General features: G+C 31.3%; 1 protein-coding gene across 1 annotated transcript in view; it reads left to right on the forward strand.

The window, feature by feature from the left end:
- LOC147064519 (guanylate cyclase 32E) overlaps positions 1-26,197 on the forward strand; it is a 264,366-nt gene that overhangs the window by 166,510 nt on the left and 71,659 nt on the right. The window contains exons 7-9 of the mRNA XM_085957667.1: positions 13,803-13,880; positions 15,191-15,444; positions 20,007-20,152. Coding sequence (XP_085813793.1) covers positions 13,803-13,880; positions 15,191-15,444; positions 20,007-20,152 — 478 coding nt within the window. The remainder of the gene's footprint in view (positions 1-13,802; positions 13,881-15,190; positions 15,445-20,006; positions 20,153-26,197) is intronic.

Consider the following 26,197-nt stretch of genomic DNA (forward strand, 5'->3'; position numbering starts at 1 on the left):
ATAGCAGAGGTGACAATATACACCCCTGTCTTACACGGCGACAAATTTTTACCTCTCCACTGATTTCGTTTTCGATATTAATATTCGCTGTTTGGTTCCAATATAAGTTAGTTATCAGTTGAATGTCTCTTGCATCGATGGCTTTCTCCTGTAAGAGTTCGAGAAGTTTAGGATGCCTGACAGTATCGAATGCTTTCTCGTAATCGATGAAACACATATAAACATCAACATTAACATCTAGGCATCTTTGGACTAGAACATTCAAGCTGAAAAGTGCTTCGCGAGTGCTTAAACCAGTTCTGAAGCCAAATTGTGTGTCATCCATGTCTTCTTCGCATTTTCGAAAAATCCTATTATGGATGATTTTTAATAAAACTTTTAACATGTGGCTTATCAAACTTATTGTTCTAAACTCACTGCACTCCTTTGCATTCGCCTTTTTGGTAGAGTGATGAATGTCGATTTCAACCAATCATCGGGAATTATGCCCGTTTCGTAATTTTTATTAAACAAATCAACGAGAATTTCTAATTCATCTTATTCTAATAATTTGATCATTTCATTGTAAATATTATCAGGGTCGACAGCTTTGCCATTTTTAGAATTTTGTATTGCGTTTATTATTTCTGCATTATTTATGCATGGGGCTGTTTCACGTTCATTAAAAGTATAGCCAATAGGTCCCCTATCATCATCAAACAGATTTTCAATATATGTCTTCCAACGAATCAGCTTCTTTTCTATATCTAATATAATACGCCCATCTTCGTCTTTCAAGATAGTTGATGAGGTTCTTCTCGTAATTCCCAATGTTTCCTTTATCTTCTTGTGCATATTAAAGGAATTGTATTTTCGTTGGAGATTTTTAATTTCTTTGCATTGGTCGGACATCCATTCTTCTTTAGCTGTACGAATTTAACTTTTTATGGTATTATGAATTCTCCTATATTGAGTTTCATTTTTATTTTTCCATTTCTCTTTTCGTCCATTAAAGACAGAATCTCATCTGTCATCCATTTTTGCTTCTTAGCTGTTATTTTATATTCTAATTGATTATTAGATATGGAGGAGAATACATCTTTTCTCCTGTCCCACTTGCCTGTTATGTCAGAGGATGTAATGACTGATGTTTTTATTTGTTCTATTTCTGTGTTCAGTGCAATTTTTACTTGTTGTTTGACTTCGAGATCTTTCAGTTGATTAATGTCAACATGTTGGGTTGCGCGTGGCTCCCTCAGTAATCTTTTTAATCTAATTTTTACTGTAGCTACAACAAGATTGTGGTTAGATGGGGTGTCAGTACCTGGATAAGTTTTAGTAGATGTTACGCTATTTCTGTAGCGATTGCGAATTTATATTATAGTCTATTTGATTTCTTACAATGTTATTGCCATCATCTTGTGGGGATTTCCATGTATACAATCATCTTGCTGGAAGTTTGAATAATGTGTTACAAATAACCATACTCTGTTCCTAGCAAAATTGTAGTAATCTTTCTCCTCGATCATTTCTTTGTCCTAGACCAAATTCTCCTACTAACTCTCCACTTATACCTTTACCAATCTTTGCGTTGAAATATCCTATAATCAAGGTAATTCATTATCTTTCGTCGATTTTAGAATTTCATTTATCTGTTCATATAATTCTTCTATAATATCGTCATCTTTGTCGGCAGTTGGAGCGTACACCTGTATTATATTAACATTACCCATCCATGAAGTTTATATGATTCAACAGAAAATTTAAAAACGTGGTATATAAAAAGTTCTTTTTATGTTGTAATTATTATCATATTAGTCTATGCTGTGGTTATTTATAATTCAGCCTGTGGCATCTGCGTAACCATTTTATACATTACATGGAAATTATAAAAGAAAATTATGTACCTATTATTAATTAACTGCTTTAAATATACGTACACGTTAATTTTGATTATTAAATGAAAAACGATTAAAAGAATTCATTTTAATTTTGTTCAGCAACTCAGAAGATAAATTTATTACCTTGTTAATAAAACCAGCCCCGTAGGCATTCATAATATTATATAATTTAATATTCATTTTAATATTGTGCACAGCCATGCGTGGTGCTCTACCGTCTCTTAGGCTATATCGTATAAGGGTAGAAAACTTTTTATTAAAAAACATACTTTCTCATTTAAAATATTATCAGTATGAGTACCTACCGCGGAGGAAATAGGCTGTAGACAGGATAATACTCTTGTGCGTGGTGCGTGTACCAGGTATTCCAATCTTTCGTATACAAATGCTATATTTAAAACATGCGCTTTGTACCTACGTCATATACAATTTTCACATTTTAAGCATACCTTTCTAAATTATGTAAAGTAAAAACCTTTGTTATGTAGATATGTAATTTTTGCAATTTCCAACTACCACGATACCTACTGAAAAATATTTGTTGAAAATACTTACTAAAATTCCATTCAGATTTTGTAGGCCTTTCTTGATAATTGAAATACATTTGAATTGTTATCAACAAAAGAATTTCTTTTGTCGTCGTCAACTAATTTTATTGTATTTTTTTTATTCTACAACAATCATACTCAAATATTAAAATATTAATGCAGGAGATACGTACTACGTAGGTACTATAATGATCTACTGTATGGTCGTGACTAGGGAATCCAATCCCGAGCCAAAATTCTGATCCCGGTATTTCGGGATTATTATTTGACAATCCCGGGATCCCGGGACTAGTCCCAAGGTTGGCATTTTTTCCATTGTTAATATAAAATTTTTATATTTACAAATAACATTGATAAAATCGACCAAAAATAAATTTAGTATAATTTATACTATTTAAGACATTTATTTTTAATATTGTATACGTTCAATCTTGGAAATACATAAGTTTAATGGAGTAAATAATATTGTAATATAAATAATAATGTGAATTTAATATGAGATTGCTGTTTCTGATAGTAAAGACTTAATGAATGGGTTAGCAAGATTTAAAATAGTAAAGCAAATCATGGTGTACATATGGCCTTTCCGCTTCATAAATCTAATTAGTCAGCAAATTGTGAAACTGCCGTAAAATGTATGATACGAGGGTGGGTCAATAAGTCCTTAGAAAAGCCGACAGGTGGCGCGACTAGTACTGTAAGCGGTTTGTTTTCATGCAGCGGCACTACCGATTCAGTATGCTGCGAAGTTTCAATCAGATTGGTCGGGTTGTTGTGTGTTTCTCGTACATTTAAAAAAAAAATTTGCTTGTGGAAAATGGAAAAATGGAAAATGGAGAAAATTGAGTTTAGAGTTGTTATTAAACATTTTAATATAAAAGGGTTAACAGCAAAGGAAATAAAAAATGAGTTGGATTTAGTTCACGGCATATCTGCTCCTTCACTTGCAACTATTTATAACTGGTTAAATGAATTTAAACGTTGTCGTACATCAACAAAGGATGAACCACGCTCAGGACGTCCTGTAGAGGTGACTACACCAGAAATGATCAATAAAATCCACGATATGGTGTTAAGTGACCGAATATTAAAGTTGAGTGAAATAATTGAGGTTACAGGGATCTCAAAAAGTAGCGTCATTTCTATTTTACATGACAAATTGGGCATGAAAAATATTTCTGCAAGATGGGTGCCGCGTTTGCTCACAGTCGACAATAAACGCAGTAGGGTGGTGGCCTCTAAAGCCCTGTTGTCGCTCATGCAACGCAATCCGGATGAATTTTTTAGTCGCTTTGTGACTGTAGATAAAACATGGATACACCAATATACTCCCGAGACGAAAGAACAGTCAAAGCAGTGGATTGCGAAGGCAAACCATGTCCAAAGAAGGCGAAAACCGTAAAATCAGCTGGTAAGGTTATGGCTACTGTATTTTGGGATGCACGTGAAATTATTTTCGTTAACTGTTTGGAAAAAGGAAAAACAATAACAGGGGATTATTATGCATCTTTATTGGACCAGCTAAAAAACAAAATTGAAGAAAAACGGCCTCATTTAAACAGGAAAAAAATCCTCTTTCATCAGGACAATGCCCGTGTTCACACATGTTTACGATCAATGGCTAAAATTGAAGAATTGAAGTTCGAATTGGTCAACCACCCACCGTATTCGCCAGATTTAGCCCCCAGTGACTTTTTCCTTTTCCCAAACTTAAAAAAATGGCTAAGTGGACAACGTTTTTTTTCAAATGAAGAAGTCATCGATCGGACAAATGCTTATTTTGAGGACCTTCCGAAAACTTATTTTTCTGACGGTTTAAAAAAAATTGAGAAACGTCTAACCAAGTGTATTGAGCTCCAAGGAAGTTATGTTGAGAAATAAAAAAAAAATACAAAAATAAAACCTGTTTTAATGCTTTTTTCTAAGGAATTATTGACCCACCCTCGTATCATGGTGGAATTACTTTGTTAATAGTGAAAAGCATTATTTTTTTCCAATCTTTCTCAACTTCATTAATTTATGTGAAAAAATAAAATGAATCGGCAACTTACACATAAGTAGGTATAAATCAAACTTCATTCAAACTCGGTTTATTTCTAATGTAGTTATTTGTTATTAAAAGTATTTTTTCTGTTACATTTTCGTTTTTATTTTATTTTCCATAAAAATTGATACAAAAATTAATCCCGAAAGATTCGGGATTATATTCATCAATCCCGGGATTCATAGGTATCGAAAATAGCTCGGGATCCCGGGATTGGAATTCCTAATCGTGACCATACCGAGATTCGATTCAATATTTTAATTTTCTAAGTAGTTTTATGTTGTTTTTTTAATAAATAAAATATACGTAAATATCATAAATTATTCAACAATTTATTTTACATCGTTGACAAAACTTATCGAGCTAAATTTCAATGATATAAATCTTCTTAAAGGACGAAACCGGTCCATATTTATTAAATAAAAAAGTGGAAAAAGTACAAAAATATTGCGGCTTATTAATATAAATCAATAATACAATGCAGTTCCTCCATGTATTTACAGTTAATACCATAAAAGACATTGACAAAATATTCTCATCTCATAAATAACTACTTATTATTCGTGGTTAAACTCTTTTTAATATAAATTATCAATTGATTTTATTAAATTGTATCGTTTATATTTTATGGCCAGATGTGCGTAATAGCACTAGGGGTGTATATAGGTAATATTTAGGGGTGGTTATAATTATTATTAAGTGGTTTTACTGAAATAAACAAAAAGTAGGAATAACAGTGACACATTTTATAACGTGATATGTAGGTACTTATTACACTTCGTCGTACGTATTTTATTTTAGTTTTTCTTTGCAAGGGTTTTACGGTCAAGCATTTATGGTAGACCCCTGCTGAGTCAACACGACAATCTTATTTGGTACTCAAATCCTACACGACTTTTCCACTTTTCCCGTGGCTTAACAATCAAAAGTGTTATATCACGTATAAGTAAAATCGATCTAGATTTCGTTACGCATGTGTTTTGGCCGCCTTGCTACCGCATATTGAAAGCCGTTAGTTTTGTGTTTAATATTAATATTTATATCGATAAGTTATAGCCTTATTATTTGAAGATTCAAAAGCTTAGCGTCAATATTCGATATGGATGGGCTGCTTTCAGTAAACTGAATTATATCATGTACCTACTCCGAACTACCGTATACTTATAAACACAGCAACAAATGTTTAGAGAAAACGTCATCAGAAATGAAGATATACGCCGGTGAATAAACTACGTAGATACTGTTGCATTGCAAGAGTTAAGTATCAGCAGACCAATCATGTCAGTAGAAGTTATGACCAGCTTGGACCCCAACAGGACATTGAAGTATTGAAAGGCTAAATAGACGAATACACTAATATCGCAGATTGACCGAGTTTATGAAAATCACAAGGATGCCTATGAATGTACAACAGTGGATCATCAACTGGCAAAAAGAGAATACTATTATATATGAATTTTGAATAGAGATTACGAGAAAATGTTTTTAATTTAGTGTAACAAGTTCATACATCTTCTTATAGCTGTATATTTCAATAAAGCCGATATATTTTACGAGAGCAAGAATGTGAGGAAAAAACATATACGCAACTTAATAATTAAGTACAGCATATATGAGAGGTACACTACGCGGGCGTTCTATTTATACGATATACGTTTTTGATTGCAAATTTACATGCATCAGGGAGACATAGCTTATGCGTTACAGACAGAGTGACAGGCAGATAAATCAGTTAAAATATATTATAATATTGGTATATTATTTACAAAAAGACAGTGTAAGGCAAAGTTAGACATAACGCTTAAAGTTATTTACATTGTCACCTTTGAATATCGACTAACTATTGTCTTTTTCTTCAAGCCACGCAAGTGTGACATAACAGTGTTTTTTCCATCACGCGAAAATTCATAGAATTAGTTTTATATCGGAAAACTGTTCTAGCATTCTTCAATCGTTTGGTTTCGAAGATACAAAATTATTACGAGTTAAATATTTATTACCCTAATTCTGTCCATTATAGGATTTTTGGTGGTAGATTTAGGCCTTTTTGTACATTAATTGTTATTAATGGGTATATTTGTTTTTTTTTACTTTGTCTGAGAAAGGAGTTGTTTCGTTGTGTCATAGGATATTTTTCTTTTGTCGTGTTGGGAAATTTCTCAGGAGAAACTTTTAGTACCAAGCCGAGACTGTGAAGTAGTAACGTAAATTGCGATGCTTAACGCAGCGTGCTTTCAACGGTTGTGTATATGCAGTATTTTCCCTAATAAAAGGTACCAACACTAAGAAAATAAAAAAAACAAAAGTCAATTTTATGCATAAGCACTTTAAAGAACATTCCAAATAAATTACCGACAACAAAATATTATTTCGATTATTGCTGACTACGGGCGATATGCTTAGTTATACTTAAATCTTTCGTTTAGTGAGTAGCGGCATGGATTACGGTTATGGATTGTATTTACTATTTATACAAATGCAGTTCATACATTACAAATATTGTCGCAATTAAATAGATCATAATCAACCCTACTTATCTAGTTATGATTGAGGAAATGCTGATGGTCGCTTCCGCTCCATTGTTTTATTTTGACAACAAAACATACATATTAAAGTATGTCACCATTGTAATTCTGAGTGTTATAATTGCTACATTTATATGAAATCAGGTTCATTAATAAAATTTTACGGTCCATAATTTATTAAAGAAAGTTTTCTGGTGCAGGAATCTTAAGTGTTTATTGTGCTGTTACAAAATTCAAAAAAGTTTGGAAAAGTTTTTTTGCATTGTATTCCTTATAATAATTAAATTTTATTAATGTACAGAATTTAATTAATAACAAAAGTTTTCTAGCAAATTTAATACAAATCTTTAGATACATTCTTTAAGATAAAAATTCAAATTCCGAATTGTACTGACAAGAAAAATCTTTGGTAAAACGAAACATCGTGTTTGACTTGAATCCTACTAGAAAAAAAATCATCAGAGGAAATGACTGGATCATTTCGAAATGTGGCTTCAATGAAAAACTGTAAAAAATACTTCTCTAAGTGTGAGTCAAGAAAGCTGACAGTTATCATCAACCATATTTCTTCTACAGTAAAAACGAAAATACATACTCCAAACATATATAATATGAAAGTCTTCAGTTAAATTAATAATCATAAGTATATAACCATTTGGCGATAGTAAAAAAATGGTTTTCAAAAATCACAGGAATAAAATCACAGAACTTTACAAATAACAAATCAGCGGGATCGGCAAGTCATCGATTCACGTATCAGCCTCCAAGTTCGGTCTGGTGTATGGTTGAAACTCCTCCGGACAAAAAAATCATACATGCTACAATAATGTTTCTTGACTCCATTGGTAAAAATAAATCATGACTAAAATTTAAGTAATCCTGAGACCATCTATGAATCGAGTTTTCAACGTTATTATCTCGATTAAAATGACATAAATTGTATATATTATTGACAGTATTAATTCATTTAGTGCTAACACCGTGACTGGCGCGTTTAGAGTATTTGGCCATTAGATATAATTAACGTGTTATTTAAATGTGGTAATTAAAGGTAATTAAAAATTCAGTAGTGATTGTGTTTTAAAACACCTAATATGTCGTAATTGTTATGTACTATCTGTATTGTTAGTACTAGGATTGATAACTTAGTGGTAAGAGCAATCGCCTGACAATTGAAATATCTATGTTCCCACTTGTTCCAAGATTTTTTTTAAATTTATATGTTTCTGATGCTATTCTAAGGTATATATTGTAATACAGATACCTAAGAAATATACCTGTTGGAAGTAATATTTTGAAAAATGTTGATGCAGTGTAGGACTCAAAAATGCATACTTACATCTATTTCTGGTCAATAGTGTGCTTTACATAATTAACAACCTGCACTATATCTACTTAACTACGTTTAAATTAACAATAACTAAGCATTTAACATGTAAGCAAATTTCATTTTTAATTATCTATTTTCAATGAAGATTTCTACTTTGTTCAATTTTGGCATTGGATTGATAAGCGTACTGCGATTTGGTCGTCAACCTTCGGTAGAAGATGGCACCACAAGAAGATAAAAACAAAACGACAACAAATTTATTAAAAGACTTCTCATGAGAAAAAAAACTTGCTAGTTTTTCCCGTACGTATAACAAAAAATAATCCGGCTAAAACGATTATCGTAGATACCTCGTAGTAAGCCAGAAATAAACGCCTCCCACGTAACTAAGCCTGCATGCGTGTGTACATTTATATATATAGTATGGGAATGTCTTAACTTAACCAAGCCAGTCACGTAGAATACCTTTGGCTAATGTGAACTTCATGAAATATCAGCGAGTTTCCTTTATCTGATAATGCTTATCTAATTTAGAAAGCACTATGAAGTCGCAGCTCCATCTAATGCCTTCATCTTTTCTCGTTCTACTTTCAAAGGATAACAGTAAAGGAAAATAAATAGCTTTAAACGGTTTACTCACGTATTATAGATTTATTATGACGCTTTTGTGTGTAATTTATTTCAGCAGTTTTTAAACTTTTTCGTTTCATGGCGCCTTTAAGAAAAATATACCAATTAGTAGATAGGTGAGTCCGTTGTTCACAGGGTTGCCAGACGTTCCTATTTGAGCGGGATTGTCTGGAGTTCAACAAACAAATTCCGAGTCTCGCATTGCTTCTGAATATCCCGACTTAACAAAAGTTGTTTATGTACAAAAATGTACGTATATAGTTAAAGAGGCTCGCTTAATTTTTGTAGACAGCCTGGTGTACCATCTTTCATGAATAAAATTTGAAACTATCAGCGAGATTACAATTGTAATGACCCTAGAAAAAATTTATCGAGTTAAGAAGGTAAACATATTTTGAAACAAGCGAAAAGCTCGGAATAGCTTCGAGCTTTTAATAAAACTGTTATGATTATATATTTTTTGCACTTAAATCAAAATGTAATTCCTGTAATAATTTTATCTAATCAATACAATATATATTTTGATAACTGCGATTCCTGCGGATTATTATGTGACTATTTTGTATTATGTTCTCTTTTGTGTATATATTATAATTTAATTAAAATTGTTTGTTTTTTTCTTAATTTATTCCGTAAGTCTTTAAATTATTTTTATTTTGATCGTTCGAAATAATGAATGTCCCGATCTGAAATTTTGGATATCTGGCAACCCTGCTTGTTCACCACATAAAACCTTAACCGGATTTCACATACAAAATTGTCTCTACTGCAATACGTCGAATTTGTTGATGTAATTTTGTTGGCATTCAGAAAACACGTGTAATTAAATGCACCATCGCACACCGCATGATTGCAAAATTTTAGTAAAAATAGCTGATGTCTTTTACAACATATTTCACCTGACATGTGACGCAGGAATAATTTCAAAATGTCGCACTTCATCATACATTTTAGCTTTTCACGTGATGTCACTGTTCCAACATGGCTTTGCCTATGCGCATGGAAGAAAGTTGTAATGTTGCGCCAGGTTTTGATTCATGACTATATCCCAGTCGAGACGATTATCAATGTGTGATTGGACTTATAATTATTAAACTAAACAAATTTGCCGGCTTATTCTGTTCACGACGATTTTTAAATGATAGGAAGAGGTACATAGGTTTTTGCGAAAAATAAGATATATATGGGGTAACATTATCTTGAATGTTTTCTTCAGCGTCTCAAAGGTTACAACTATTTTTTTTTTAAATATAATATTATGGTGAAATCAATATAGTTCGTACTTAAAACTGTCCTGCAAATTTACAAATTTGCCTGTTATGCCCAAAGCGTGTAGATAGTTTTACCTTTGAATAGGTACTTAGCAGAATACAACGAAACACGGCAGCTAATGGCAGATTATTATCGATCGATAATACTTTACTAATACATTGTCATATACCCATCGTTAAATAGCATCGATGACCCATATTATTAATAATAATTACAAGATAAAAAGAACTTCTTATATACAACGTTTTTAATTTTTTTATTGAATTATTATGCTCAATATGCTCAAACTTGTACTTGATATGAAGTAAATAAAAAACAAACAAATATAGAATACTGAAATGTTATTTTGACATTTAATTTTGATTGCCATAGTAACGCACGTATATATTAATAATTTAGTTGCTAGGACTACCCCCTTAGCAACCAATAATAGTCTTTTACTTTTTACGGATTTTTCTGAAATAACTTTCCATACGAAACAGAATTAACTGAAAATGAATTCAATTCTGCTTAAAGATGGCTAAAAGTATTAAAAGAATTCATTGGCATCGTGTTCTGATATGTTCTAAAATTTTCAAATGTCTAGCTAGTCGGGAAGTTAGTTAAATATCTATTGCAAGATTTGTACTGGACAAACAACCACCGGACGAACAAGAATAAAAACGTTGTAAAATGAAACATAGGCTATGGTGAAATAATTTGGTAAAAATATATACACAATAGGATTCGGCAGAACAGAAAGAAAAAAAAACATTGTGCTGAATTTGAAGTATGCGATAACAACTAATTAATAAAAATATCTTCTATTAATTTAACAAACACCGTAAATTCACTTGAGTATAACAAATTATAATTAAAATGTATCTTACAATTTCTTAGTGAAGTCAGTCAACAATAAAACTTTTTCAATACTTACTTTTACTGCTCTATTTTTGTAATATAAATCAATAAAATCTCTAACGTGTTAATAACATGATTGATGCATTCACTATTCTCGTGCGCTCGTATAATTTCCATCACAAATTACACATAATACATATAGAGCAGTCTTCGTGATTAACTATGCAACCTCCTTTCAATATTATATTGCATGTTATATGAGTTAACAATAGACTCCTATTCCATTTCATTAAATAGTATGAACAGAGGAAATATTTCATCGTAGTACTTTAGAAACCATCTCTGTAATAAAATTGTAAACGCAATATTATACTTGCATTCTTAATTTCAATGTAGCATTCTTACTGTTATATTTTAATATTTGAATATAATGTTGTGGCTACGCTTTTGTGGACTGTATGAAGAGGGGTTGAGGATTTGGATGTTGATGAGGGACAGTGGAAGAAGGGGTGTGTCCAGGCCATAGTCCCCACATTCTGAAGCGGGCCCCTTACTTATCGCTAAGGTTAAGGCCAGTGTAATTTTCTACAGTAGTGTTCTCCATTTTTAAATAAATCTAGTTGATTTATTGAGTTGTTGGCACTCAGCATATTATGAAGCACTGATCGCGACCTTCTTTTGTGAAGGAAAATGAAACCCGTTGCCATATTGGATAAAAAGCACAAACACATATTTTAAAATAAATAAGTAAAAAAGCGCTGCAGGCGACTTTTTTAATTTTAAAATTGTGGTGTGTGTTTTTCTCATTTAACTGGTCGACTTGCCACGCCGGGCCCCCTCTAAGCCCGAACCTTCATGCTAGAGTCCTGTCAGCCCCCTCCTTGTGGGGACTATGGTACAGGCACTAACCTTTGATGTTAAGCTGGTCCGGACTGCTGGTTCTTGGGTCGCTCTTCTGACTCCTGGGTCCTGCACGTAAACACTTGTTGCTGATTGTTGTGAGCACTCTCACTTTCTTTATATGGATGATTACACTTAGTGGATAATGATTTTATGATTGGGTGACTTACGCTAATTAACGCAGCGGTCTAACCGTAACTCGTGACTGAATGATTGCTTTGGTGACATGTGGCGATTTTTATGCAACGCGGTTGAACCGCCACCTTATAAGTCACCTTGTATGCGTTTACGATTAGTTCACAAGTGCCGCTATCACGGCTTGCCAGGTGTTTTATCGAAGGAGTTCGTAATGACACTCACGAATTAAATTAAAGCGTTAACGACGGTCAAACTGTATCATGTCTTGACGTGCTCGTTGTCTTAATGTAACTAACCGTTTATCAATCACGGTCGACTGATGACTCCATAATTGAGTTGAACGCCTGGATGGCGACAATAATTTTAATTAGAGGTAGAAGGGAAATATTGGGATGAGGGTGACCATGATTGGTCCAACCATGTTATTAATGACTATTGATGGCATATTATTAAAATCTAATAGTATTTTTATACTATTCCATAGTAAGTATGCTTAGAGATCCGAGGATATATTGTATAATATATGAAACCGCTATAGAAAATGTTTTTTTTTGTTTATATATCAAAATAAATTGACAACGATCGTTAAAATTACAATACCTAAGTATTTTGAAGTGCATTTTCTGGATGTTGGAATGTTTATACTTCTAAATAATGTATTATTTAATTAATTAACATACTTGGTAGGTATATAAACTGTAACAAACGTTATTCTTTGTCATTTGTATGTATATTTATCATAGTAAAATTTATTTAGAGACTGAATATGTAGAAAAACGAATCTCTGTTAGTTGAAATCGATTTCTATAGTACCTATAGTACAAATTTTTTTAGTTATGTTAAATTCCCATCGATTACCTTCAGTCGATAGTATTATTTCTTATTCTTTTATATTTAAAATGCTTGCTGATTTTACATAACACTAAATTTCTCCATTTTACACAGATAAAATTTTGATTCTAAAATCTGAAACGTGCCCTTCCTAATTTAACAGATAAAATGTTTTGCAATATCTACTTATGTTTTTGTAGGCCCTGTTGAATATATTATTAATTATATATTTTGACAATTAACACCTGTACCAACTCTAAAAAAAATATTTATAATGGATTTAAATGTTGTAATATTGCATTTGAGTCGTTTTTTGCGACCCAGGTTTCGCCTTTCGGCATCTTCAGGCGCCGTGTACACTCACTAAAGGCAAACACACACTGACAACGAACACTCTTTTTTAACTCTAGCTTATATAATAAATCAATAGTATAAAGTACGTAAAGACTCCATTACCTCCTATCAAGTCAAAGGTCACAAAAATTCAACAAACAAATTATGAATAGATGTCAGTAAAAAACCAAATTAGTAAAAAAACCCTATCTTATTAATATCAATACACTCGATAGCATATTATAAAAAATCGTCAAAGCCTAATAATAGATTAATATTCTTTATAAACAATAAAAATACTACTAAGAGTGTTCGTTGTCAGTGTGTGTTTGCCTTTGGTGAGTGTACAGGGCGCCTGAAGATGCCGAAAGGCGAGACCCGGGTCGCAAAAAACGACTCAAATGGAATAGTAGAAAACTTAAATCGATTAGAATTTAAATTCAAATTCCATCAAGTACCTTCGGTCTATAGTATTAATATTCTAAAAAAATAATTCAAATTTTCAGTTTCTTTAATATTTTTTGTTCGCAGTTTATGTGTCACTGGGAAATCATTACGACCATCTTGGGCTGGTTGTTGCTATGGAAGAAATGAATTTATTTGATAAAGGTTAGTACGGATATAATTTAAATTATAATTATCTAATATTAACTGTTAATTGTATACTGGAGAAAGAATAACTAATATTTTATTAAAGTTTTGATGAATGTGGTATAGAACATTGTCCACAATAATTTATTTTACCTGATATCAATCCAATGTTATATAACAATATTCACATTAATCTATTGTTTGAATGTTTTAATTGTATATACGAAATAATTAACTAAGTATCGTAAACACGATCAATATTAATGATTTTATAACCTATTAATATTCACAGTATCGAATGTTTAATTAATAGCTACACATTATTGAAAATTTAATAGTGTCATTTTCATTTGGGTGCTCAATCAAAACGACCCTAACTGAGTGCTACGTAGTAAATTTAATTCAAGTATCTTTTTATACATATAAATATAGGGGTACATTTAACTATGACGTTGAATTAAATAACACACGATAGTGATAACGTGTCCGCTTGTAAAGTCGTCCATCTGGTTTTATTCATTATATGATTCACAATCAATTACGTTTGTGTGTCGTAGATAATGGAATTGTTAGAATTTAAAACAGCTTGCGTGACAGAACAGAAGTCGTAAGCTCAAATCCAGAGCATTAATCTAATAGGATGTGGAAATTTCATGAAAAAAGCTGTTGAAACCTCTCCGTGAGGTGATCAAGCTCCACATCGGAATATTGACCCCATAAAAAAATTGAATTCAATTAAATAAAAATTGTATCAAAGATTTGTATCTAATTTACCACCTACTATACATTAACTTTACTTAATCTATATTGTATAATATTTTAACCTTTTAAAATTCCAGTAGCTTGTTCGCCTATTTTTTGTATTACTTGAAAGTAAGGTTGAAGTTTAAGGCTTGAAAGTTGAGGTAAAGATGCAAAGACAATTAAAAAGTGTTCAAGTTATCCAAACTTAGGCATTTTTGATGAATTTTGAACAGAATATAAACTTCAACACCTCATAATATTTATATTGCATGCTGAGTTGATAGTCAATTCAATTCGCAAAGAAAAGCTTTCATAAATTATGATTACAATAATATTGTACTTATTTATTTATTTATTAAAATAATGTGCTTTAATTATACTATGTTCAATTGTAATTAGTCTCAATTAGTTAGTAATTTTTGTATTATATATTTTTTTTAAATACACTATTATTTACTTAATCAAATGCGTAAACTATGTTTGTAGTTGACTAATAAGGTGTGGTTATTAATCGTAACCTTATTGGATAAATAAATACTAAATTTATAAAGGCTTAAGACACACTATTATCGTTTATCTTGTAGGTGAATACTGGGTCCTCGGCGTGGACATAGAACAGTACGACGAAGCATTCCCGGAGAAATATCTTCGAGGCTTGTTGAGCAACGCGCACCACGTCCACGACGCCCTGCCCGCGCGAGCCTTCCGGAGCTATCTAGGCGTCGTACCGACGGCGCCGGTCGGTTTCAGAAACTTTTCGGTGCTCGTCAACCGCTACATGGAGCGCCCCCCGTTCAACTACCGGAACGCGGTCACTTATTTAGGAGGCATGAAAATGGTAATGTGTTTATTACATGCTGTATAGTATTACGATTAAGTATTTTCTATAAGCGATATAAAAGCGCATATAAGTCTAAGTAAATATTTTATATATTTTTTGTTCCGCTCAGGAACGAAATGGTTATTTACCAATAGAAGTAATTACATTATTTAATATGGTGAAGTTTACAAATTGTAAATTTATGACGTTCCCAATATGAAATGGGCAGAAAACAAAGACATTAATGTTAAAACAGAAACAATAATTACAAGATAAAAATAACTTTTTATATACCACGTTTTTAAATTTTCTGTTGAATCATATAAACTTGACAATTCTATGTATTAATAATTTAGGACAAATAAGGCAATTGTCAACAAATCATTTTTTCGCTATTTTGCAACAAACAAATATAGAATACTGAACATCATTTTGATTTCCATAGTAACGCACGTATATATTAATAAGGACCACCCCCTTAGCAACCAATAATAGTGGATTGGATTACGGATTTCTTCCGAAATAACTTTTCATACAAAACAGAATTAACTGAAAATGAATTCAATTCTACTTAAAGATGGCTAAACGTATTAAAAGAATGCATTGGCATCGTGTTCTGACATATTATAAAAGTTTCAAATATCTAGCTAGTCGGGAAGTTAGTTCAAAATTGATTTCAAGATTTGTACTGGATAAACAACCACCGGACAAACAAGAATACGAGCTAAGAAAAACGTGGTAAAAAATACAAAGAAGTATTCGGACTAATTTAAACTATTTTTTTAAATATAAACCAACGCCCACCTAAACTCATCCTCACGCAAGTGAAATATAGTCATGTATAGGTATAGTGTAAAAATATAATAATAAAAAATAATATATCTTTGGAATTTTGTAATATTGTTTTACTTTGTAATTTAATATTTATTACTTTGTTTTGAGTAGGTACTTTTATAAATTTAATATTATACGCTGTTTCTGACAACTTTGTTTTTCAATATAGGTAAATCGTCTATTATAACAGAGTTTTATTATTTTTGTTATTCGTATTAATTTTACGTATTTTTTCTAGCGTATATGAAACATGAATCAAATTATGTGCGTAAATTTTCTTGTTTTCAATGTAAAAGTTAACAATGCCTTCTCTTATTCAACGTCCAAATTAAATTCTCAATCTGAATTTGTCTTGGCAAAATTTCAAAGTGTCTCATGTATGACCGATTTTACAGAAATATAGCCGGAATATACATTTGAATATTACAGACTTGTAAAAAATGTCGATATTTAAAAAATATCGATTTCTATCAATTAAAAAAAATACACATATCACATAATATAAAACAACTACAATCATACAGTAATTCCATTTAATTAACAACGTAGATAAAAAAAAATGCCTAGCAAAACTAATATATATATATAGAAAAAGACCGATAAAATATTATCACACTTTATATAAACAATCTAAATCATAAGCTATAATTAATTTTACAGTTGATACATGTATATAGTTATTATATATTTTTTTAATCTTATTATTTCCTTAATTATCATACAAAATATATTAATTTCAGAAGAGTATCAAGTATTAGATGACATTCAAACCAAACTGAAAATTACAATCTTTTCATGATTATATTGCGTTATACGTAAAATAACGCAATTTTTGTGGGTGTTTTTTAATTAAAAAACCACTCAAATATTTTTTAAACATGCCTCTACTATTAAAAGGGAGTATTATTAATATAATAATAACAAAACAATTAAAGTAACATATCCCAGTGGTTTTCAACATTTTTGACTTATGGAATGGTATTATTATTATGAAATTTTCGCGGCACACTGAAGAATCACTTTTTTCAGACTCTTAAATTAAAATATTATTTTTAGAATCTCTCTTGAAAACAAAAATTGACTGAACGAAACTGCCCATAACTAGAAGGTATCGTTTGTAATTTTGTATAAAAAAAGTTTAAGTTACTATATCGGATTTATAACGATGAATGAATTTGGTGAGAATGTGAATTGGTAGGTACCTACCTACACAGTAATGGACATATTTTTTTATATTATGATTTACGTTTAAAACTCATGTTTATAATCGCAATGCTAAGCCACGACAATTAATAATTAAAAACTTTAAAGTAGAAGAAATATGCGAGGAAAAGTGTTGGAATGTATTACTATTTCTCAGAATTTCCATCTCTGTCATATAATATTGCATACAACCATGTAGCTACATAATAAATACTTCGACTAAATTATCTGTACCTACGTAGAGATTTCAATTCAAAATGAAAATACCAATGCCGTGATTCGTGAAATATATTGTGGAAAAAACAAAAGTACCTGTCTAAGTGGCATAGACGTTGATGTTTTTCCTGTTAAACCTTTTATGTTATTAAATACATTTTGTTTCCACTTTCAATAAAGAATATATCGGTATTGTTTGATTTTTAAAACCGGTATTTTGGTATCGAAAAATACTGGGATACTAGTTTTGAAATAACGGTATTGCAATCCTGATCTTTGTAATAAGGTGGGTAATTTAATATTCTTTTATTAACTACGCCATATTGCAACTATTCAGTTATACTCTATTTTACGATCTATAAACTCGAGTGCAGTTAGTGAAGTTGTCACTTCGAGTGAACCGGCCATGCCTTCTGTTTTGTCAATAAAAATATTTTTTAAACATTTGACGCAATTATTATTAAGAACATTTATTTTTGAATTCAAAAAATGCTCGCGATTCAAATATACCGAAACTGCTTGCACATAAACTAGATGACTTATTGCGACCTAATCCTGCATTTTATTTTTATGTGTGTAGTCGTAAAGATAAATTTAAAAGACAGTAGTGTAATAAAGTATTAAATTTACTTGCATACAATCAAATATAAATACAATATAACAAATATTTTATATGCTGCATATTTGTATTGTTTTTATTTATTTATTCCACAATTTGGAAAAACCTCAGAAAACTCTTGGATAAACTTAGACTAAATATACCTTGAAACCCCATCCATCGAAATTCTGGTGAGAACTTTAACAATTACCAATGATAACATTTTATTTCAAGTAGGTATATAGCCCACGATGGCCGAACAGTTACTCGTCAGGTTTATAATGTCGTAGATCTCGGTTTTAAATCCAGAGTCTGGCGAAAATTCACAACTAGTAGGTTGAGCATGTCACTAACGTTCATTTCTAGTTCTTCGTGAGGCGATCCAAATTTACATATGATTGTAGAGCCAATTAATAAAATATATTATTATATATTACATAATGGACAAATATGGATAATGGATAAACTGGACTTCAATATTGAAAAATGCAATATTTTATCGTTTACCAGAGCCTCGCGAGTATTATTTTTCCAATATATATTATTGGTCATATTGCTTTCATTTGTAAAAAGGCGCTACAAATGTTGGGCTTCGTCTTGCGTACTTCCCGGATCTTTTCAGATGTTACTGTATTAAAAATTCTTTATAATTCCTTAGTGAGAAGCCGGCTTGAGAGTCGGTCGATTGTTTGGGCCCCGCATCAGTTGAAATATGACCTTATGGTGGAGCGAGTTCAAAAGAAATTTTTGAGACTCCTTTATTTGAGGTTATATGGATACTATCCGTGGCTTTATCCAACTGACTTTCTCTTAGGTATGCTTACATACTGTAGTTTAAGTGCTAGAAGATATCAATATTTGGCCACGTATTTTTTTCGACTTATACGTGGTGTGAATGATAACTCTGCCATTTTTGGTAGTATTGACTTGTGTGTCCCTGATAACTATCTTAGAAATCGGGAGCATCAGTTGTTTGTTCTCCCGAGGAGCAGAACTAACCTGCCATTGGTGATGCCAATTGGGAGGGCAATAACTCTTTTTAACCAAATCGCTTCGGATATTGATATATTCCATCTACGTAAGGATGAGTATAGGTGGACGTTATTTTATAAATCATTAAAATAGGGTCTGCTTAACTCATCCGGTGTACTTCCTTGTACCTATATATTTTTTTTTGTATTTACACATTTATACTGTAGAATAACTTAATCCTGATTTATCTCTTTTGTTATGTACCTAATATTGTTTTAATAATATTTCGTTGTTTCTAAATGTCATGTTGTGAACGTCTTAAACTTATAATTTGTAATGTCCAAAATATGTAAAATAAATGAATTGAATTGAATGAATTGAATTGAATAATAGCATATGGGGTATTTTTCATTCTGTCAATAGTTATAAAGCTCTCACATAAATTGCGAAGGAAGTGGTTTCATGTCCCATTTGTACCAAGCTTTTTTCATGAATTATTTTCAGCTAGGTTTTAATTCAATTAAACATATTGAATTCTTGTGTATAATATTTAGTTAATATCGCCTACTTGTAATTATGTAATATACGATACCTACGTAATAAAATTAATATGAATGTACAGATAGCATTGTTTTTATTATCAGTCATTTAGTATAGGCAAAAGTGTCATAAAATCAATGTTTGAGTAACTAGGTGGTAGGCACTGGTTTCATAGTGACGTTATTCCCATTTTAAATTATGTCTTTCTATTTCATAGATCAGGCCTGAAGCAGCCTATCTGTATGACGCCGTCCATTTGTATGCCGGGGCACTCCTGAACGCCCTCCGCGAGAAGGAAAATCCTCGCAATGGAAGCTACATCATCAACTCCATTAAAAACACGCACTACCACAGCGCCATGGGGTGAGTAAACGAACCATGGGGACTTTAGCTGGCTTACACTTTGATACCATTATCATTTTTACTTCTCCTAACTGCTCCATTTCGTTCCATTGTTTATACTTTATAACTGATATAAATCAAGAAGCGTATTGTTTTATTTTGGAATTTAAATTCCTCTTAGAGATAATATTAAAATCTTTCATGACCTTTTATATTAAGTAAATGCATTGCATTCTCATGTTAAATTTCATAAATACTTACCATGTTTGTTTTTAAGAAGATAATATTATGGGCCTTTTTTAGAAACCACTAATTATTATATTAGACTAAGAGAAAATGATACCGCATGAAGTACGTATACGATTATTCAAATAAATATGTGAACTAAAAGTCCGTAACTGCGTAGACTTTTTTTAAAGTTGAATACGTCAATATATTGACAAATAACAGAATTAAAAATGACACAGATTAGTATAAACATACAATATTATCGTGGAGTTCGATAGTTTTGATAGCAAACAAGACAAAGTCAGAACCAGCATTGCAAACTTTGTTTTTCTAGCTAGATCTAGCACTAGCTTGCAAATATTGCATCTGATATATAGCGTTAAATCTAACGTTTTTCGATACGTCGAACAGCTTAAAACTTCTTATAATAAAGCCAGAATATTAAGTATACAAGATTTGCATAAAAAATAACATGCTGGCCTTTTGTACATTACATTATATTATGAATGTGAGATACAAATGATGATTAAATTTCTCACTGCTTATTAGCTGCTTAATCCGAAACTATTTGTCGACCTTTGTTTTGTTAAAAAAGGTTAGTAATTATCAAATATTTTTTGAAAGGTTAGTTTCTAACTTAGACTATAGATACATCTAGACGCCACCCGTTGCATTGCTAAATGAAGCCGCGTGCCTTGCGTTTGGCTTGTGAGCGAGTGAACGAATTCGTCTACAAATGTTCGAGACCATAGACCATTTCGCTAGTGCTCGCCCAAAATGCTCGCACTAGACGCTCAGAATTAAAATATAATTTTCTATTTTTTTACGTTATATAGTATTTTTAAGCGGTCAAAATGCAACCATTAGATAAAGATATCCATGATTTAAGTTATTTTAAAGAAACACTAGGTCACTGATATTAAAATATATAATAAAATACAAATAAATTATCACGAACATGTATCAACTTACTTATGAAACGTAATACCATCTTCTTGCTTATCAGTACGGCTACCATATTTTAAGACAACACACAGAACCATCTTTTCTACTTAATTAACCAAAAATATTTACCACTGACTTTATGTTTAACACAAAAAATATCAATTTTAGCAACACGAGCTCGCAAGCTATCGACGCTATGTGAAGCGTTTCGCCCCGATTTGATGGCGATACTTTTGGAAACTGGCGTGTAGCTAGTAGACCTTTTATCTTACTCTAGCGCGTGTCGCAGAGATTGTAAGGGTGCCGAATACTTTCTCACTCGCACTCATGCATCGTTTTTGTTCAGGCCTTGGTTTCTAAACACTTTTTGAGTTTTGAGAAAATCTAGCATTTTTTTGCCATCTGGTTTATTTTCTTATTCTACCTATCTGACATATGTTTGTGAATTACAGTTGGCAAGACTGGTCAGGACAGTGCCAAGCGAGAAAATGTGATATAATTGGATTGATGTATGTGGTGTTCAAAATACTAACCGTAACAAAAATCACATTCGCCCTGCGTAATTCATTCGCGCTAGAATATGCCGCATATTCTCTGCATTTTAAAAGTTAAATTGTTCTATTATATTATAAACAAATGATCAATAATTACATTATTGCGAAGCAGGGGCCTTATGTTAGAACTTGCGAGTTGTAGTCGCCCGGTCGACATGACGTCATTTGACATCATTGTGACGTACTACCGGAGTGATAATAGCATTCGAGAAAATAACGCTACTAAAATAGTGGCGTTATCCATTGTCCCCATACACAAATAGGTGTTTCAGCATAATAATATCTATGGTGATCAATGTGTGTTGGGCGGCTTGCCTCGAGCGTGTATTGGCTTACGTCACAATTACGTGATGTCGTCGGGTGACTTTATATCTCCAGTTATAACATAGGCCTGCAGATCGTACCTGGGATAATAATTTATAATATTTTAATGTTTAAACAGTCTGTCGTCTCGCACAACATTTTATATTCTAAACTTAGCTGTCATAGCTTATCAAACATATACATATCTTTGGTAAGCCATGACATAGACTAAAAATTAAATATGAAAATATATATTTTTTTAAATCAAAACATCTATACGTTCATAAAAACCAATATAACAAACACGGCTTTCACAATGGGGACTGACAGGGATCAGGCTTACGCAAGGCCCAGCGTGTACGACCAGCCAAATGAGATAAACACGCATCTCAAAATTGCGCTAAAAATAAAAAATAAATCGCCTGCGGCGCTGCTTCACTTCAAGTATACTAACATTTAAATAATTACAAGATAAAAAGAACTTTTTATATACCACGTTTTTCAATTTTCTGTTGAATCATATAAACTTGACAATTCTATGTATTAATAAAAACTTTTTATTGTACTTGATAGAAATACTGAATAAATATAGAATACTGAAATGTCATTTTGACATTGCATATTGATTTGCATAGTAACGAACGTATATATTAATAATTTAGTTGCTAGGACCCCCTTAGCAACCAACAATAATAACTTTCCATACAAAACAGAATTAACTAAAAATGAATTCAATTCTGCTTAAAAATGGCTAAAAGTATTAAAAGAATGCATTGTCGTCTTGTTCTGATATATTCTAAAAGTTTCAAATGTCTAGCTAGTCGGAAAGTTAGCTAAAAATCTTCAATCGTCCAATACAAATCTTGGACAAACAAGAAAAAATGTATACTGGACACACAAGGAAAAATCTGTACCGGACAAACAAGAATACGAGCTAATAAAAACGTTGTAAAATATGTGGTTGTGCAATGCAATTTTTTTATTGTTATTTGTCGATTTTGGAAAACCATAATTATGCATAACAACGTAAAAGTGGGTGTATTAAAAAATACAAAAATCGATAAAAACACCCTTATTTTTACCTCAAACACTATTATTTGTAATACGCAACTATAGAACGTCACACTGCCTTTAACCTAAGCGATAGGTAGGGGGGACGCCAAAAATCCTAGCCAGGTTGGACCGCTTCAGGATGTGGGGACGATGACAACAAATATTGTATAACCTACTTAATAAAAAACTGAATTACTAAAGTTTTTTTTAATTATTGTTTGTGTGTTATATCTTATTTTTTTATATAAAATTTGGTGTATTGTTCCAGTTAATTTTAGATAATAATATGCATTAATTAATAAAAAACCTATTTAAAGATATTATGTATTAGTAAATTGTATTTGATTGCACGTTTCGTAATTCCGTTACTAGGTGAGTCGCTACGTAATATACTAGTTCGTTCGCATGGATGAGTTACTTGTACTAGTAGAGTAGCTAAGCTAACAAAATTGTGAGTTGGAACACTCTTGATGAGCACCGGTTTGAGCGGACACTGGCCAACGTTTTGTCAACAGCTGTTACACAACACAAACACACGTAGCATTATTTTGAGATAGTGCGATATTTTCCTGATGCTGTCTAATGTATGTCACGCAAGCTTTAATTATTATTAATTTATGGTAGAAATGATTTGACGCTTTTCAAAACGTATTGTTTAGGACGTTTACGTGGTTCTTTATTTTATATTAGTTCAGGGTATATTTTTATAAAAAATATAATAGGTATGTACACCTCTATCTTAAAGCTTTAAAATATTAATGGGCTTTTCCAAAGTTCTTAAAACAATTTTTATTACTACCTACTGGGTTCAAGGTGGTCAGTTTTTAATGGAAATTGTTTTAAGCGTATATACTTACAACACAAAAAAAGACTGAGACTAAATGTACAATTAAATTTTAAAATCATAAAATTCATTAACTTTATCCGACCAGTTTTTATAAACCATACACAGTTTTTTTTTAAAAAAACGACATTCTATTATTTTGTAGTAATAATATTAGAGGACAACGTAAATAATTTAAGATGAACGTTGTTGGTTTTATCTCTCTAATATTATAACCTATATAGGTATCTGTCAATTTTAATAGAGTTTCATACATTTACTTATTCGATCGTTAATTAGAAAATATCGTCGGTGTTTTGTAAAAAGAGCGAATTAACCAAAATGCTATTTTACAGGAGGAGGATTCTTAACTATTGACATTTATTTGTTTATGACCTGTGGATGATTATAAATATCTAACAAATTTATAATAAAGCGTAAAAAGAATACTATCATTATAATAGGCATTATTATATAATATTTTAAAAGGCCTAATATGTCACATTCGCTTTTTATTCGTAATTTTAATTAATTTAATTTGAGTCGATTATCGTTTTTAAGTACTTTCCTATAGAGATACAAATTCGCCGTTTTTAGACAACAAAGCTAGTGGGGTACATATTGTATTTTCATTAAAATCTCGATTTTACCAAAATTATTGATTCGCCCTTTTTACAAAACACCGAAGATATATTAAACATATTATAGTGTTAACAACAACAGCATTTCACCAGTCTGAGATATCAAATTATAAATCCACTTTTTATATACATTGTCTAATCATGGTAACCTATAGTGTCCCAAAATTTTCCATTCGTTTCTCTAGCCAGACAAAGTATCGATCTAGATTCATATAGTCAACTCACCGTAATATAATTTCTCAGTGGAATGTTGCTAACACTTAACAAAACAATGTTCCCAAAATTCTTCGTTTAATTAATTTATTATTGCAACGTATATGCTGTGCAATATATAATGTACTATTTTGAATAGTAGTTTCAGAATTTTAATTGTATACTTATAAAGTATATTGATTTTATTTTCATTGGTTCTATATTCCGATGTAGACAGTGGCCATCTGTTCCAAACATTTTTTTCAATATATGGATATTAGATTGTTCTAACTCTTGCACTTTTTCAAGATATAATTTTAGTTCATACATACGTCATTGGAAAACAATATGTGAATTTGCCAGATCTGGGTTTTTTTATCTGAGACGACTTCATCATTGACACCGTAATGTGGTGAAATTGTACAAGTGTTTTCATTCATGTATTGAAATACGATTTACTGTCAATCATTATATTTTATGTTTATATCATGGAAATATATTAACACAATGCTTACGGGCCCTTTTAATTAATTTTGTAATTAACGTGTTAATTTTCATTTGAAAAGTAATTAGCAAAAACACAATTTTGTGCGGCCCGTAAGCTATGGGTTAAGCTAACACCGAGTTCCGTTTTGCGAAATTCCTCTCATTTGTTGCAATATTCTCAACGTGAATTTGTGTTGAAAGTTCTTGTCCCATAGAGTCAAGAATAATTTGGTCCCACGTAAACAAGTGGACTCCATTAGGTTGAGTGCATCTAACCCTATTCTATTCGGGCAAAATGGACTGGGCACTATGCTCGAAAGATTTATTTAGAATTATTCTATGTGTAGTTTTTAAACAATGGCTGTATTATTTTAATGAAATGAATACGCCAACTACTCGACTAAGGGTAGCCAAATTTTATTGCTCAAAATAAAAATACAATATATAACCAAATATTAAGATTTATTTCTGTTGTTATTAATATTTTTTATACAATTTATTATATATAAAAACTATTTCAACATGTATAGTCATATGTTATGTATCAGACTTGCTTCTATAATAATTATTATACTATAAATAATTAAGAATTAATTTAATTAATACTCATATAATATAGTGTTTCTTTTACACACGTCATAAAATATTCCATCAAAATTAAATTTTTATTTTATACAATAACCACTTTGAAGATCTTATTGCGTATGACATAGGTAATATACGAGTACCACAATAATAGTATATTTATGTATCGTGAGGGAGAGGTGATGAGGAGATAAAAGCAGCAGTAGTGGAGATGGATGTAACGTTTGTTGCAATCAAATAAATCATAATAAACAGT

The sequence above is a fragment of the Rhyacophila brunnea genome, unplaced genomic scaffold (assembly GCF_057557595.1).
Source record: "Rhyacophila brunnea isolate RB1 unplaced genomic scaffold, BYU_Rbru_1.0 scaffold_7, whole genome shotgun sequence".
Taxonomy (NCBI): domain Eukaryota; kingdom Metazoa; phylum Arthropoda; class Insecta; order Trichoptera; family Rhyacophilidae; genus Rhyacophila; species Rhyacophila brunnea.